The 15283-nt window shown below is 47.6% G+C and overlaps 1 protein-coding gene across 2 annotated transcripts in view; it reads left to right on the top strand.

Moving 5' to 3' along the window:
- The first annotated feature begins 389 nt into the window (after positions 1-389).
- The window catches only part of LOC122384260 (sodium-coupled monocarboxylate transporter 1-like), a 40465-nt gene continuing 25571 nt past the window's right edge, over positions 390-15283 (top strand). The window contains exons 1-7 of one of the 2 annotated variants that reach the window (XM_043371457.1): positions 390-458; positions 11926-12298; positions 12698-12857; positions 13103-13168; positions 13485-13536; positions 13792-13859; positions 14754-14908. In XM_043371457.1, coding sequence (XP_043227392.1) covers positions 12054-12298; positions 12698-12857; positions 13103-13168; positions 13485-13536; positions 13792-13859; positions 14754-14908 — 746 coding nt within the window. In that variant the 5' untranslated portion in view covers positions 390-458; positions 11926-12053. Of the gene's footprint in view, positions 459-5503; positions 5851-11925; positions 12299-12697; positions 12858-13102; positions 13169-13484; positions 13537-13791; positions 13860-14753; positions 14909-15283 lie in introns of those variants that run through there. The other variant, XM_043371456.1, reaches the window with a different exon arrangement.

Below are 15283 nucleotides of genomic sequence, written 5' to 3'. Positions count from 1 at the left end.
GCCATGAATGATCTCCAGCAATGTTTTGACAATAACTTTTTATAGAGACATGGTATAGCCATGGATGAGATAATAGCCGTTTTCACGACGGCCATCTGGTACACATTTGGTGCACATTTGGTGCAAATTAGGTTCAGTGTATCTCTTAGTAGCTATAAGCTAGGGTTGCACTAATTGCTTACGAGTATATGCCTGCTTTGTCATATTATCAGAGAGCATCATCGATTAAAACACTGTAATAAATTCATAAAATGAAGATATTTGCTGTAAATGGCGGTTTTGGGGGAGGCCGCAGGCTTTACCCCAAAACTCTTTTATCGCTCGGCTCGCTGACCTGCGCGCGCAGTGACGTCACGCACGCGACCTCGCGGGGTGGGGCGCGGCGGCGCGGCCTTTCGGTGACCGGTCACGAGAGCGACCGGGTGCGCGCGCACTGCTTTGACATACAACGCATCAAGGTAAAAGTCAGGCTAGCCGATTCCTGGCGGCTGTGCGTGGCAGGACTGCACACCGCCCAGTGCCCTTATAGCATGTGTTGCGCGTTAAATCGAGGTTGTCGTTCGTGGGGTCGCCTTAGTAGGCTAACGGTTATTTATTTTTACCGAGGATAGACTGTGGCGTAGAGCCGTTCATAGGGCCCGTGGCTATATCGCATGCTACCAGTTTTGGTACCTTTTTGCGAGGCGGGTGTCTGTCTATGCGACCGGCGGCGTACGCCGGCGGTCAATCGGCGGTGACGGTTAGCACCAAGGCGTTAGCCGAGTTAAGGGCCCACGGCAGTTTTCGTCCCGACGGTATTCACTAGAGATGTCAATCGGATACCGACTTTTTGGTATTCCGATACCAAACCGATACCAACTTGGTATTTGATATTTCAATCCTAATGTGCTTGGTATTTTGTTGGTATCATGAACCCCCACTAATGTATAAGAGGCTAAGAAATCGGTAAAAAGTTGGTATTTCCCTCATGTTCCCAAGTTGGTTTGGTTTCGGTATTTCTCCACGGTTTTGGTTGGTATTTGGTTTGGTATCGGTATTCCGATTTTCCGTAACTGACATCACTAGTATTCACCAATACAGAACATTGGTGTAGTCCGGGCAAGGCTGGTCACCGTAATTTGACCGGCGGCACCTGTCCCTGTTACCGTTTCGTCGGCATACACAGGTCTTAGTGCCTGCTCTAAGGGCGGTGGCTGAGTGGTAGGTCAAAGGGGTTTTTCGTCCAGGCGGCAATTCGCCATAACATGAAATTGGCGTTTGCCTGGGCAAGGCCAGTCGCCGTGCTTATGGCCTGCGGCACTTGCCCCATGGGTCAAATTAGGGGCATTCGGCGGATAGCCCGTCGTGAGAACGGCTAATATGCTAGTAATAAGCTAATTGTTTATATTTGTTTATAACAATACATGGTTGTACTATAAATTTGATGCTTTATAATCATAAGATGTTGTCTCATCCATACCTACTAAATATCGATGAAAACAACTTAGACGTGTTCAAATTGGTGATATGGATCGACTATGATATGTAACATGACCTTTTCCGGTCAGGTCTGACCTTGACCTTAGGTCAACTTTTGAAAATGACCTTTCAATGTCAAAAATGTAGTTCATTCGACGCTTCTCGACGAGAGGAACACGATGCTGGCAAATTAAATGCTGTGCCTATCTTGAGTCAAAAGTTACCTTTTACCTACAGAAAAAATCGTAACAACTGCTATTTTTCTAGTTATTGCCCTCTGGAGGCTAAATCGCTAGTCCCAGGTCAAATCTGAGAGCTTAATCGGATAGAGCGTTGAAAGGGCTATCGAATGCGTGATACTGCGGCGCTAAAAAATATTGTAAAAATAAAAAAATAATGGGCACTGATGACGATGAAAAAATAAATGCGGCCGCTCTTGATTCCCGAGTTATAGGTACGCCGCTTTTCGAAAAATGCTGAAATAGGCAGCATGTTACCTCTGGTGAACTGACCTGTGACCCGACCAAAAAATGTCACAGATGTATTTTCGTCATGCTTTGGACGTTCTTTCGAATGCCGCTTACCGCGTGTCGCTACGTGGCCCAGCATATATCTATACTATAGGTATATATGTATACCTACTCTGATTGAAACATCCCCCGTTCCGGCGCGGTTGGCGCCGAGCACCGGCCCGGCACGGGTTAAGTAGCCAATATCATGAAAAATCAGTCTGGAAAGATTTCATTTATCCGAAGCCTAGCAACGGAATACATACTATTTTACTAAGACGAAATTTTCGACTACAACTACAATGAGAAGCAACTGCATCAATGAAACATGAATGAGTTGCATCATACAGTCAGCGAGGAACCCAGCGTTTGAATATCTAGTTATGCTAATGTTCCAGTGTCCAGCAGTCCATCTTGCCAACATGTCGCGGTGTTGACCTCCCAACACCCTACGTACCGCACCGTACGACTTCACACTCCCATGGGAGTGTTTGCAGATTGCTGATCAATGGAACGGTTATCCGGGGCGCTGGTTTCGAAAATCGTCTTACGGTTGCGCTCTGTTATCTATCCAACGACTACAATTTTTTTTTCTGTCTTTTGAGCTTTTAAGCGTATAATTTCAAGCTTTTATAACAAGGCATCTTATTCAAGGTACGTTTTTTTCGGCTACTCGATAGTCATGATGTTTTCGTTTTTTTTCGACCTCTGCACAGCGAGGTCGTTGTCAAGAAACGGCAACAATTTGGATTGTTGCCATGTTTCTTGACAACGACCTCGATGCGACATGGTCGAAAATTCGAAAGGAAAACAATGAATAACTAGGAGCCAAAAAGTACCTTGAATGAACTTTTAAAGGAAATAGTTCACATTTTAACATGGGTTTTTAACTGGAATAGCAGTTCCGTAGCTTGGGCTGAGACGAGCATAAATCAGGAGCTTTTACAGCCCAACGATCACCCTAGGCAAAGATATTCTATTTCTCGTCCCGAAAAAGGTGCCTTGCGTTGAGGTTGTGTGCCTTGCATATATTTGCATCCAGTATGAAACGAGCATGGGTCCCGAAAATTCTTCAGAAACGCTCCAGTAACAAAAGAAAATTATTCAGAAAATTCTTCAGAGGCGCTCCAGTAACAAAGCATGAGCAGATCGCCCAAATGCCGGTGGCCGCGATAATTTCTCTAGCTTCTGAAGAATTTTCGGGACCCATGCTCTTTTCATACTGGATCGCGTGTGCCTTACAGAAACTGAAAAGTTCTTCCTATATCAAAAATATAGAAAATAATATTTTGTTATAAAAAGGTTTTATTTTCTTTGCTGATCATTTTGAACATAAAAAATCATAAATCCATTGCAAAAAATATAATTTCGTGAAAGTGAACTATTTCCTTTAAGTCCTAATTCCTATGCTGTATGCTCACTGCTCAGTATATGTAGGTCTGAAATGTGTCACGGAAATTTCGTTTCTTTGTGTGTTTACTGCTCATCACCACATAAAACCATAACTTAGCCAACACTTCCCTATAGGTAGGTACCTGTATCTGGTCTATTTAATAGAAATATCTTGGAAAGGCTGAGCTTTCGCATGTAACCGTAATTTTAAATTCATTACATGCCTTCAATAGCCGTTAAACTCATCGACAGTGCATCATTTCACGGAATAACCCCAAAGAGCAAAGTTGACAAGTGAAAACCATCCATAAGACGCTAGCTCGGAGAAAACAATGATGCTTCTTGGCTTTTGCATCTCTCCTCGGCACTATTCCACTCCTGACTTCGGCGCTCTTTCCTGTTCGGCAGCTTGCATCAGGCAGCAAAGCTCGACGGGGACGGTGGGGAGGGGTAGCCCCCTCTCCCCTGAGTGCAGCCAGCTGTGTTTACAATGGAATCGGACTCAGGTGGGCACGTACCGGTCGGAGCGCCCAGGTATCGGCTAGGACTTCCCGGCGGTTTATACCGCCACTGGTCAGTGGTCAGTGGTCAGTGGTCGGTGGTCAGTGGTCAATGGTCAGTCAACAGATCAGCGGCACCCTTGTACGGTGAAGGCGGGCGCAGGGCTGCGGAGTCAGAGTCAGAGTTGTAGTCGGAGACGGTCAGAGTCCATCAGAGTCGGCAGTTCTGAAGGGAGTCGGAATGGGAGTCGGAGTCACCTTTGGAAACCGGAGTTGGAGTCGGAATCGGAGTCACCGAAAATCTGTCGACTCCGCAGCACTGGGCTGGTTCACAACGTGTGCCATGGAACAGTCGCGTCGTGGCGGTCGGAAAGTCGAACACTCAGTTCGTTTGGTTGATCGGTTGGCTCGTTTGGGTAGTTGATCAGTCGATTCGTTTGGGTGGTTGATCGGTTGGTTCGTTTGAGCGGTCATTCGGTCAGTTGGGTGGTCGGCCGGTAGGCGATGGCCTCGTAAAGCTGAGCACAGTTAGTTGGCTTCCAGGACAAATGTGTGGCAAACAGCTACCCACAGAGAAATTACAACAGCTTTCTGACGGTTGCGGAAAGCCCTGCCTGCGCATCAAAAGGAGGCCTTTCGGGCTAGTTAGTTGGGTAAAATACCGCGAAGCTGGGGCACTTTTGTTTGACTCAGCAGGAAAGTCAGAAAGCACCAGTCATAGCCCGTGCAGGCGGATTATCACCGATCACTAATCAGGCTCGCCAAGACGTCTGTTGACCGGCTGTGTGCCGACAAATGGGTCGGCTGGCTCGAACTCGGATCTACACGGTATGCGTGTGGTCCCAGAGATGAGCGGAGTAAACACAGCGAACGCCCGATGACACGCACTTATCGGTCAGCATCATGATGAAGTCTTGAAGCAAGCCTTTCCTCCCAAAAAAAGAGAGGCAAAAAGAGAGTGCCGACCGCTGTGGAGCGTGGTTACGATCTGGTGACGAAGCCATCCTGTGGCCGAAACTTCTAGGGATTTATTGTCGTTATATTTGCTGGAATACATCTAAAGAGCTTAGATCACACACACCATAACGTAGGTATACAATAGCCGTTTTCACGACGGCCATCTGGTACACATTTGGTGCACATCTGGTGCAGATTAGATGCAGCTTTGGTCAAATTAGGTTCAGTGTGTCTCTTAGTAGCTATCAGCTAGGGTTGTACTAATTGCTTATATGCATGCTTCAAGCTTCAAGTGCAATAGTTCCTTTATCTCATGGCGATATTTTTCACGACTTCCGCCATCCACCGTAATAGGCCACATCTCCACACTCTGACGGTATAATCATGCCCCCCTCCCCTCCCCCCTCATTATGATGACTGAATCACGTAAGCTCGCTTTGATTGCAATAGACCTGTCTGCAGCAGCATAACCCTGCTGTTTTTCTGCCAATCATCGCCTCATTGAAGCAAGTATTGCGCTGTCTTCTCGACAAAGATAGCACAAAATACTTAGTTGTTTCAACAAAGGATTTTCTCACCTCCATTCACCAGGAGACGTTCAGAGCGCGCCACGAACAGTAATGATGACCCCCACACTGGTCCAACCCATATTCAGGGGTCCTCAATTCGTCCTTCTCGGCTTTAGTTGCAGCGAGAGGACTCAGGCTGCGGGCCGCCCGCTGCCTGCTGTTGTGGTGCGGCAGGTCAGCCGAGGGCGGGGCGTGCTGTGTTTTCACCTGGTGCGCGGCGCAGCGCGCGGGGCGCGGGGCGGGCCCGTCCGCGAGCCGCGCTGAAGGTCGTCCTGTACGGGCCGTCTGCACACTACGTCGGTGACCGCGCGGCGCGCAGGGACGGCTGTTCAGTGCTGTGTGGCGCCGCTGTCCAGTCGGCCACTTTCCCAGCCCGCGGCCAGTGCGCGAGCGGCCCGAGCACGAGCGGCTACTCGTGGACGGAGCGGAGCGGCCGGACCCAGGGCGAGAGGACTCTGCGGGCAGGTCAGTCAGGTGTACAGTCTGTCTTAAAAGTACCGCGCAAAGTGACGGTGGATCCATCGAGCCTGACTGAGCAAGGGCCTGCTAAATTTGGGTCACTGAAGCAACTGACATCCTTATCCATTCCCTAGGTCAATTGGTCGGTGACTTTTAAATTAAAACAGGCCCTTTCTCGGTCAGGCTTGATGGATCCACCGCCACTTTGCGCGGTACTTTTAAGACAGACTGTACAGCATCTACCTCCATTTCACTGAGCCGCAGACATGTCCCTCTCGAGTGTCAATTTCAACCTAAATTCTCCGCGGCATGCGCTAAACGAAAAACAACTTTTATGATGCCTTCAAAGCGAGTCTTAGGTTTGGTAAGTGTTTCCAAATTGCCACACTTTAGCAAAACCCATGTCCACAAACAGTTTTTAAATATTTGAAGCGTATAAAAACTGGCAGCATGTGTGGTAACGCTCAGTGTCACGTCTTTGTTTATTCTTTCATATAATATTTATGATGCAAACATATGCGCAAACTGATTTTGTTTACAACAGCAAACCGTCCTTTCTACCGAATCTAGTATTAGGAGATATTTCTTTGATGGCAAGTAGCAAACCTGCACGTAATACCTCATAACCGGTCATACACCATAAGAAAACGTTTTCAAAGAACTATGGTTGTGACGACTGCATTTTTGTACACAGGTTACGCGTTGCGTGGCGATCGCATCCCTATATGCCACGAACTAATTCTATAGGCAAAGTCCTGTTCGATATTTGTTTGTTTTGTAGGATCATACCTACTGTGTCCTCTGTGCGGCCGTTTCTGGCGAATGCCGTCTTGCTGAGAAGTGACTGCAACGCTCTGCGAAAGATAAACTTTTCTTGTTGTCCACCGTGCCGGGCGCCGCCTTATCCCTGTATTAACATTTCACGCCTCCAGAAGGCCACTTTTTTGTACCCGTGTTTATACAAAAGGGCATGACCTCGAAGCAAGTTAGTTTTGAGCTTTGACTTCCGTATTTTTAGACAAAAATTTTCAAACTTACAGGTACAATTGCCTTTTTTTCGTTAAAGAGGACTTCTCGAATACCAGCGGCACGGCGCACCTTGACTCCATCAGCACTCGAATTTAGTACACGGTCTTACAAAACAAACTCTCATCTGGCGCTGTTAATTATGACTTTCAAATTCGTTATACATTTCTTATCAAAATAAATGTACGCATTACCTATATAGGTGTTTCAGTGTTTTGCCACAGTACCTGCATGCACTGCACCCTGTATATAGGTAAATTCTACTTGTCATATAAAGAAAGAAATCCTAAAATAGGAAAGTTTTGAATTGTATTCGTTATGACTAACGGGCATACGTCTGTGTCAATTAGAAGACGCGAGGCGTGCTCAAGGGATTATAGCCTATGGGATTACGGGATTTACCATGACTTGGTGGTTTCAGTGGATGCAGACTGTTAGAAGTCGATTCTTATCATCAATGGAACGTTCATATAGGTGTACCTGTACCTATAACCTAATGTAGGAAAGGAAAACCATTTGGGAGGCGCTTTCCATGTCTTGCCAGTAAAATAACCTTTGTACGTGCTTTGAGACCAATTCATGGCCGGGCACCGTGACAACACAGCAGCCAGCACTGTTTAAGAGTGAAGTCATAAACAATCCCATAAACATATGCCCAACATTGTGGGACCTGCTCCAAATCCCATTGACTCTGAGCGCTACTCATGGTCTCTCCACTCTAAAGCGGTCCGGACTGTGCCGGACTGTACAAACTGTGCCGGACGGTCCGCAACCCGGACAGTCCGGAGTCCGGATCGTATCGAACTGTACAGTATACGGGCAGTCCAGAATTTGCGGACTGTCATCAGGGGTATCCATAGATTTCATGTGGTTGTCTCGAGAACTGTGTGCTGTCGCACGGCGCTCACGTCGCTTCAGAATGCACTGCATCATATGCAGGCTCACGTGCGCTGATCGTGACAGGGAGGACCTGCTGCCAGCGGCGCCGCCACGTGCCACGTTGTGATGCCAGCTGGAGGTGTGCTGGCCTCAGTTCTCACCTCGCCGAACAGGGAAAAGGTGTATCGCAATGAGATCCCGTCCAGTCCTGTTCCTTCTTCCTGAACGTCATATATGGATCGATATATGTGTGGGGACTGGGGAGGGAAGGGGGTGCAGACTGCAGGGGAAGGGAAGGGGCCTTCGATTGTTTCAAGGCTGTGGAGAGAGGATAGGGGAGACATGAGAAGAGCTGACTCAACCGGCCCCAGCCAGCAGCGGCTGCAGCTCGGCTAGATGAAACGGACATGTTGGGAGAGGCTGCATTGATAAACGCCGAAAAATCACATCACCGAATAAAAATGGCGGGTTCCCGTTTGCGTTATCCCGCGGTAAATTAATTTTTTGTTGGGATAATCGTCTTACTAACTACGTTACCCGTAAACTTAGATACTATTTAGATACACTTTAAGTGTATCGAAGTAGTATCCACCACACTGCCTGCTATACCGTCGCCCCATACTCCCTCTTGGCCAAACACACCTCCTCATCTGACGAACCGCAGATCACATCACCAGGCAGCTGGCTTGTTCCAGCCTCATGTGTGCATACACGATACATTATACAGTTCACACACATGTATGAGCATTGAGCACTGGCGATGACCTTCGGAGAGCGCCCCTAAAAACGTGCCGTGATGGGCACCAACCAGGGCTACACGGAACAGTCGCATTCAGAGGGAGAGGCAGCCGAGCGACGCCGAGCAGCCGCGGGCGGGGCACGTTTTCAAGGTCCCCTCCAAACCGCTACCGGGGCGGGGCCCGTTCCCAGAGCAGGTATCGTAACTGTGCTAGTGGCCTACCACCGGCTACGCTCGGAGCGACAGTGCCTTCACACGCTGGACATGTTTTCCGACATGTTCAGAACAATGAGAGTGAGATACATAAGTTGCATAGTTGCACAATGCACACTCCCGCACCTCCAGTTTTGGTTTAACTGAAGTTTATTAAAGCATGCGTCTTTGCATTTTTTGTTTTTGTTTTTGGCGCGGGAGAGCCAAGTAAAGATGAAAGCGATCGTGATGCAAGAGCCGCCGACGACAGCCAGGTACGTACGGCGACGAATATTGACTGCTGAGTTGGCCTGCAACAACCAGCAGTCACGCCCGGTGCACACAGAGATGGCCTCAGGGCATTGTCGTGACGTCAAAGGAGGCGCAGAGTGGCCGGTTACCGGGCCTTGTCGAGCACAGAATGAGAAGCCCGCTGGTGCCGAGCCGAGGCCCCCACAGAGTGGTTGTCCAAGGCTAGCCCTAGAACGCCTAGGGGGGGGGGGGGTTGTATCAACCCCCCTGAGGTTTTTTCGAAGTGCACGCTAAACGGCTCGTCGTAGCGGGCTGAAATTTTCAATACCCTCTGGGGCAACCTTTGCGCATCTTTTGCCGAAAAAAAATTGATCGGGTCATGTCAGGTCATGGAGTTATGACGTCATAAGAGGTACAGCCTCCGGCCGACAGTTACCAAACGTGTGCGCCGAATCCCTAGGTTTTCTGCCGGTGATACCCACATTGTTTGATGGATCATGATGAAACTTCCCATGCATGCTGGGGCAAGCATTGGCTATCGTGTGGTGCAAGAAAATTGACCGGGTCAGGTCAGGTCACGGAGCTATGACGTCACAAGAGGAACAGCGTCCGGTACTATTTTTGAAAAGCGCCCGAACCACTATTTTGCTAATTCTTGTCACCTCAATGGGAATATGCAGCAATATTAGCTTCTATAGGGAGCAAATGGACCTCCCAAATCCAAAAATACAATCAGATTTCAAAAATTTAAATTTTGATTTTTCGAATTTCTGCCGCCGACTGTGACCTTGCCGACTTCCGGCGCTCCCAACGCGCCATTTTTAGAGCTAGGGAAACGAAATACATACCAAACGATAGAGAATTGATCAAGGAACACGATAGTGAAGGTTTCAAGTCGATATCTCCCACCGTTTTGCCGCAATCGCCGCGGAAAGTTGAAAAAGTTTGATTTTTTCGGAAAATTTGACCTTTGACCGGTCATAAGTAGGTCAAATGTTGACCTAGGACCAAAAAATATACCACCAATCGCGAGATCTCGTTGAGAGCAATCCGTTGGTTTTTTCCGCTAAGCTCTACGACCTTCTGTTTCGAAACGCCAGGGGGGGGTCGTAACAACCCCCCCCCCCTGGTCGTTCGTGTTATGAGAAATGGCCTGGTCGTGCGAGGGCTAGAGAATGGGTGCGGTCACGAAAACTAACATTCTGAGTTCTAATACAAAAAGCTTACTATTTACTCCACCGTTGTGAATCCAAGATTACTGTGTGAAACGTCATGATTTTTTTGCAATTTCTGCACAGTTCTCAAAATCAAAATCTGCATTTTAAGGTTAGTTTTATAATTGTCTGTTTATACAAAACGCTACACACTTTAAACAGGCAACACAGTCATTATGCATGACAGGACCAAGATACCTATTACCTATCTGCAAACATTTTGCGTCTATTGTTTTATGCGATAGTTAATTCAACACAGAGCAGTGTTTTCCAGGCATCTCAGGGAAAAATTTATCTATCCGCGGCGAGACCCACGCCGCATGCGTCCTCCCCCAGCAAGGTCACTACTACAAGGTCACGACTGTACATAGAGTACGACCACACCACCCTGGAAACTCGTTGATACAGACTACGCAGATGTACCGGCTGGGGAGTCCGTGAGGGACGTGACAAGACTTTAACTCCATGACACCTGACCGAGATCCTGTGATACGAAAGACCGGTCGCCATAGAGGAAACGTAGAAGGCGATAACATGGAACGATGGAAGGAGATGCTTGCCTTTATTTCTGCTAGCCATATTCTGAGCAGTGCGTCTATTCGTTCTACCACCGGCCGGATAGCAATGTTATAACTTATAATCACCGTCCTTTGCTCATGAAGTGATTTACGAATTTACTGTGGGTGACTATGAAACATTACCGGGGCGGAAAACATATGAAATATTATGTGAAGGTATGGGAAACTGAGCGAAGTCAAACGTGATCTCGATCTGCAGACCACAGCATGCGTATTCCAGAACAGGTGGCACACGTTCAATTAGATAGATGGGATAGGCGTAAAAAGTTATGCTGCTCTGAATGTTGTGTTCCTATCAGCACGCTTTCACTTGGTAGCAGGCAGCAGCTGTTTTGCCGTCTCCCCGAGGCCGGGACCGGGTCTGTTTTTACCAACGCCGCCGCCGCCGCCGCTGCCGTTATCGCATGCCCGGAGGGTAGGTGCCGAGCGGCTGGGGTTGCGCAGATGCAACTGCTTGGTCCGGGTGACCTTGCTGCGTATGCCTGTTATTCGCGGCGCATCCAACTGCCTCGTCTGACCCGGTCAGGTGCAACAATTGTAACGGTAGCAAGGTGGGCATACCTAAATATGTGCATTAGTATGTGGCTATTGTAAGAGAAAAACGCTTTTATAATGCCCCTATAAAATGATGTCCTTCAAAAACGTTACGGGTCCTTTAGCAAACATCAGCTGCATTTCGCGTGGTGATGCTTTTACCCTTTCATGTTCGGAGAACACCGGTCATTGACATAGCAGGGCAAGACGCCTCTTCCCGTTTTCTGGCTCCTCTTCTAAGGTTCCCGTAAATACCTATGCGTTCATTTGAGCCAGAATCAAAGTTCGAATATGCTTACTTTGCTGAAAAGACGGCGCTAAAAGATTACCACTACCCCATATGATCACTGATGTGCGAGGTGAACACGAGGACAAAGATGTAACGAGGAAGATTGTCACAATCACAAGAGTATTTACCATTTCATTACCTCAGTTAGAGTTCAATCGGATAGCTAGAAAAGTTGTATCGAAAGAAAAAAATTACCGAGCATAAAACGCTTAACCGTCCGGTGTCTACATTTAGTCACAGCTATCAAATATGCAACGTAGCTGGGAAGCTCAAATTTAGGGTGCGACTTGGCGCACACTTTTCAAGCCAAACTGCATGAGGAATCCAAACTCGTCAGATGCAACTCACCATCTGACGTGACTTCTCTCTCTTCTTCAGGGGTCGGTGAGCGCCACCAGCACAGTCACGTTCAGCCGAGGGACAGACTGACCTGACCTGACCTGACCTGACCTGACCTGACCTGACCTGACCTGACCTGGCCTGACCTGGTCCGTCCGGTCGACGCCATGGCCACGGACGCGGTAACTGCCGTCGCCGAGACCGTTCAGAAGGTCGGCATCAACGTGGATGAACTGGTGACGCGCTTCTCAGCGGTGGACTATGTGGTGTTTGCGCTCCTGCTGGCCATCTCTCTGGGCATTGGCCTCTACTACGGCCTCTGTCACAGTAAGGAGATGGCAGACACGGAAGGGTACCTGCTCGGAGGCCGTCAGATGGGCACCTTCCCGGCGGCCATGTCGCTCATAGCCAGGTGAGGGGGACGGAGCGGGTGAAGGGATGGACGGGGCGGAGGGGGATAAAGTGGGAAGGGGAGGGATGGACGGGACGGAGGGACGGATAAAGTGGGAAGGACGAAGGTGGAGTGATGGACGGGGCGGAGGGGGATAAAGTGGGAAGGGGGAGAGATGGTGGAGTGGAGGGACGGATGTGCGTAGGCATTTTTAATCCTTTTTTAGTGCAACGAGTGCCAGCGAGATATACCAAACTACCCTACCAAAATAAAAAATAAGATGAAAAGCAGAAATAGCACGAAAAGAAAGCTCTATGGAACATGGTTTGCTTCACGGTTGGAGAGGGGAGTCGAGAGAGACTGACCTGCGATGACTCGACTGTCGATGTCACCGATGTCAACACTGTGTCCCTATTTCAGTTTTATGTCGGCTATCACTCTACTAGGGACTCCTGCAGAAGTGTATCAGAACGGCACACAGTACTGGCTCATAGGCTTCTCGTACTTTCTTGTCACGCCGGCCGCAGCGTATCTCTACATGCCGATCTTCTTTGACCTCAGGGTCATCTCAGCGTACGAGGTACGGTCTTAACTCTTTGTTGCATGCATGGGGTTCCTTGTATTGACAATGAGATTAAGTGTTGGTTTGCTTGCAATAACATTTGATACAACTTTCTGCTTATTTGAATTATATAAGTAAGGTTTTAAAAGCCTAGATTTTGTTTGATCATTTTCAAACATTCGGGCTGCAGTTATTTTTCTAAAAATTGACGTCTCTTCCCGAACACATTTTGACTCCTCCGTTGGCTTCCCTTTCATCCACAGTATTTGGAGCTGCGGTTCTCAAAGACCATCCGTGTGTTGGGAGGAGCGATTTTCTGTATTCAAATGGTGAGTTGAGTTAGGCTGCCGTATTAATGATTGCAATAACTTGGAGTGCCCGTGAATGTGTGGTTATTCTTTTATTTCATTGCTACTTGATTGAATGCCATTTATGTTTTTACATGGCTGATCAGTACCGAAATATTCAGCGTATTTATTAAGATTTCTGCTTTGTTATTTGCGATTTTATTAACTCCAAGACCCGTGATTCGTATTTGCTTTCAATTACAATTTCTATAGGAACTTGCTTTGTGGTTCTTTGAAAAATGATTTTTGATCGACCATCATTGAAAAGGATTATTTATGTGCTTTTATCATGTTTCAGGCCATTTACATGGCAATCGTGGTGTATGCCCCTTCACTGGCTCTGTCACAAGGTAAGCAAATCAGACCCCTACCGACACACATATCCATAACAGAAACTGGCACACACATGCAATTGCACACATGACATACGCATTTAAACATTAAACATGGGAGCTAACGTAGGGACGGATATGCCCAACGTCCAATCAATCACTCGGTTAGCGAATATCCAACAATATACACTGTCTCCACCGCGTCGCTTATGCACATTCTTTTTTATTCGACTATTTTTTTGCTATTTCTAACTAAGCTATGTGTGTCGTCAGTAACTGGAATCAACGTCTACCTCTCGGTCTGCGTCATCTTCTTCGTCTGCATCATCTACACCACACTGGTGAGTCGGTATCAATTCCTCTCTGTGGCCAATATCGGGGAAAGCGCGTCGTTAATGTAGGTACCTCTTAAACATTTTACAGTAGATGTAGACTTTGATATTTTCTCATAAATACGGCCTTTTGACATTCACGTTCCGCAACTTGTACCAACATCGGTATCGTTTGTAAATACAATAAGTGCATCCGTTTCACATCACATCAAGTGCATCCGCTTCATATAACATGAGTGGCGGCTATCCAGTTTTGTAGCTTATAGTTACGAGTATAATTCTTCACTATGACAGCGCCGTTTCGATTCCTCTCGTTGAGTAAGGTCTGTGCGCTGACTAGAGATGTCAAACCAACTTTTTGGTATACCGATACCGAACCGATACCAACTTAGTATTTTGTATTTCAAGGCTAATGCATTTGGTATTTTGTTGGTATTAGCCGTTTTCACGACGGCCATCTGGTACACATTTGGTGCACATCTGGTGCAGATCAGGTGCAGATTTGGTCCGATCAGGTTCAGTGTGTCTCTTAGTAGCTGCCAACTAGGGTTACGCTAATTGCTTATATGCCTGCTTTGTCGTATTATCAGAGAGCATCATCGATTAAAACACTGAAATAAACTCATAAAATGAAGACATTTGCTGTAAAAGAGATTAGGTGCAGATTTGGTCAAATCAGGTGCACTCGCCGGATAGCCCGTCGTGAAAACGGCTATTACCTATGAATCTTCTCTAATGTAAAAGAGCTTGAGAATTTGGTAAACAGTTGGTATTTCCCTCATGTTTCCAAGTTGGTTTGGTTTCGGTATTTTTTCCATGTGTATTGTTGGTATTTGGTTTGGTATCGGTATCACGATTTTCCGTAATTGACATTACTTGCGCTGACCGTTCCATGTCCTTCAGGGCGGCATGAAGGCGGTGCTGTGGACGGACACCGTGCAGGTCATCATCATGTTCGGCGCCATCATGGCCGTCATTATCAAGGGCTCGATCGACGTCGGCGGCTTCGACGTGGTGTGGCAGACGGCCGTCAATGGAGACCGCATCGAGTTCTTCAAGTGAGTGCGGAGCTCGCACTGTGCAGCCGGTTGACGATGTCTGGTTGTGCAGTGCTCACTGATGTAAGCTATCCAAAGACGAACGTTAGCCACCTCAAAGCGTGAAGAAGTTCTGTTCAGATGCTTTGAATCGTTTTATGTTGCCTGCAACTTCCAATTGGACACGAATTTTTACTGCATTATACATTGCAAATAGCAATGTGAGAAAGACCTCAATCGACGGGGAGGACAGGTATACTGTACCGCAATACTCGGGAGTTTGTTGGGTGGGACAGGTATACTGTACCGCAATACTCGGGAGTTTGTCGGGCGGGACAGGTATACTGTACCGCAATACTCGGGAGTTTGTCGGGCGGGACAGGTATACTGTACTGC

This window comes from Amphibalanus amphitrite, unplaced genomic scaffold (assembly GCF_019059575.1).
Source record: "Amphibalanus amphitrite isolate SeventyFive unplaced genomic scaffold, NRLGWU_Aamphi_draft 000184F_arrow, whole genome shotgun sequence".
Classification (NCBI taxonomy): Eukaryota; Metazoa; Arthropoda; class Thecostraca; order Balanomorpha; family Balanidae; genus Amphibalanus; species Amphibalanus amphitrite.
Note: the sequence above shows the minus strand (reverse complement) of the source record. Positions and strands in the feature narration are given on the sequence as shown.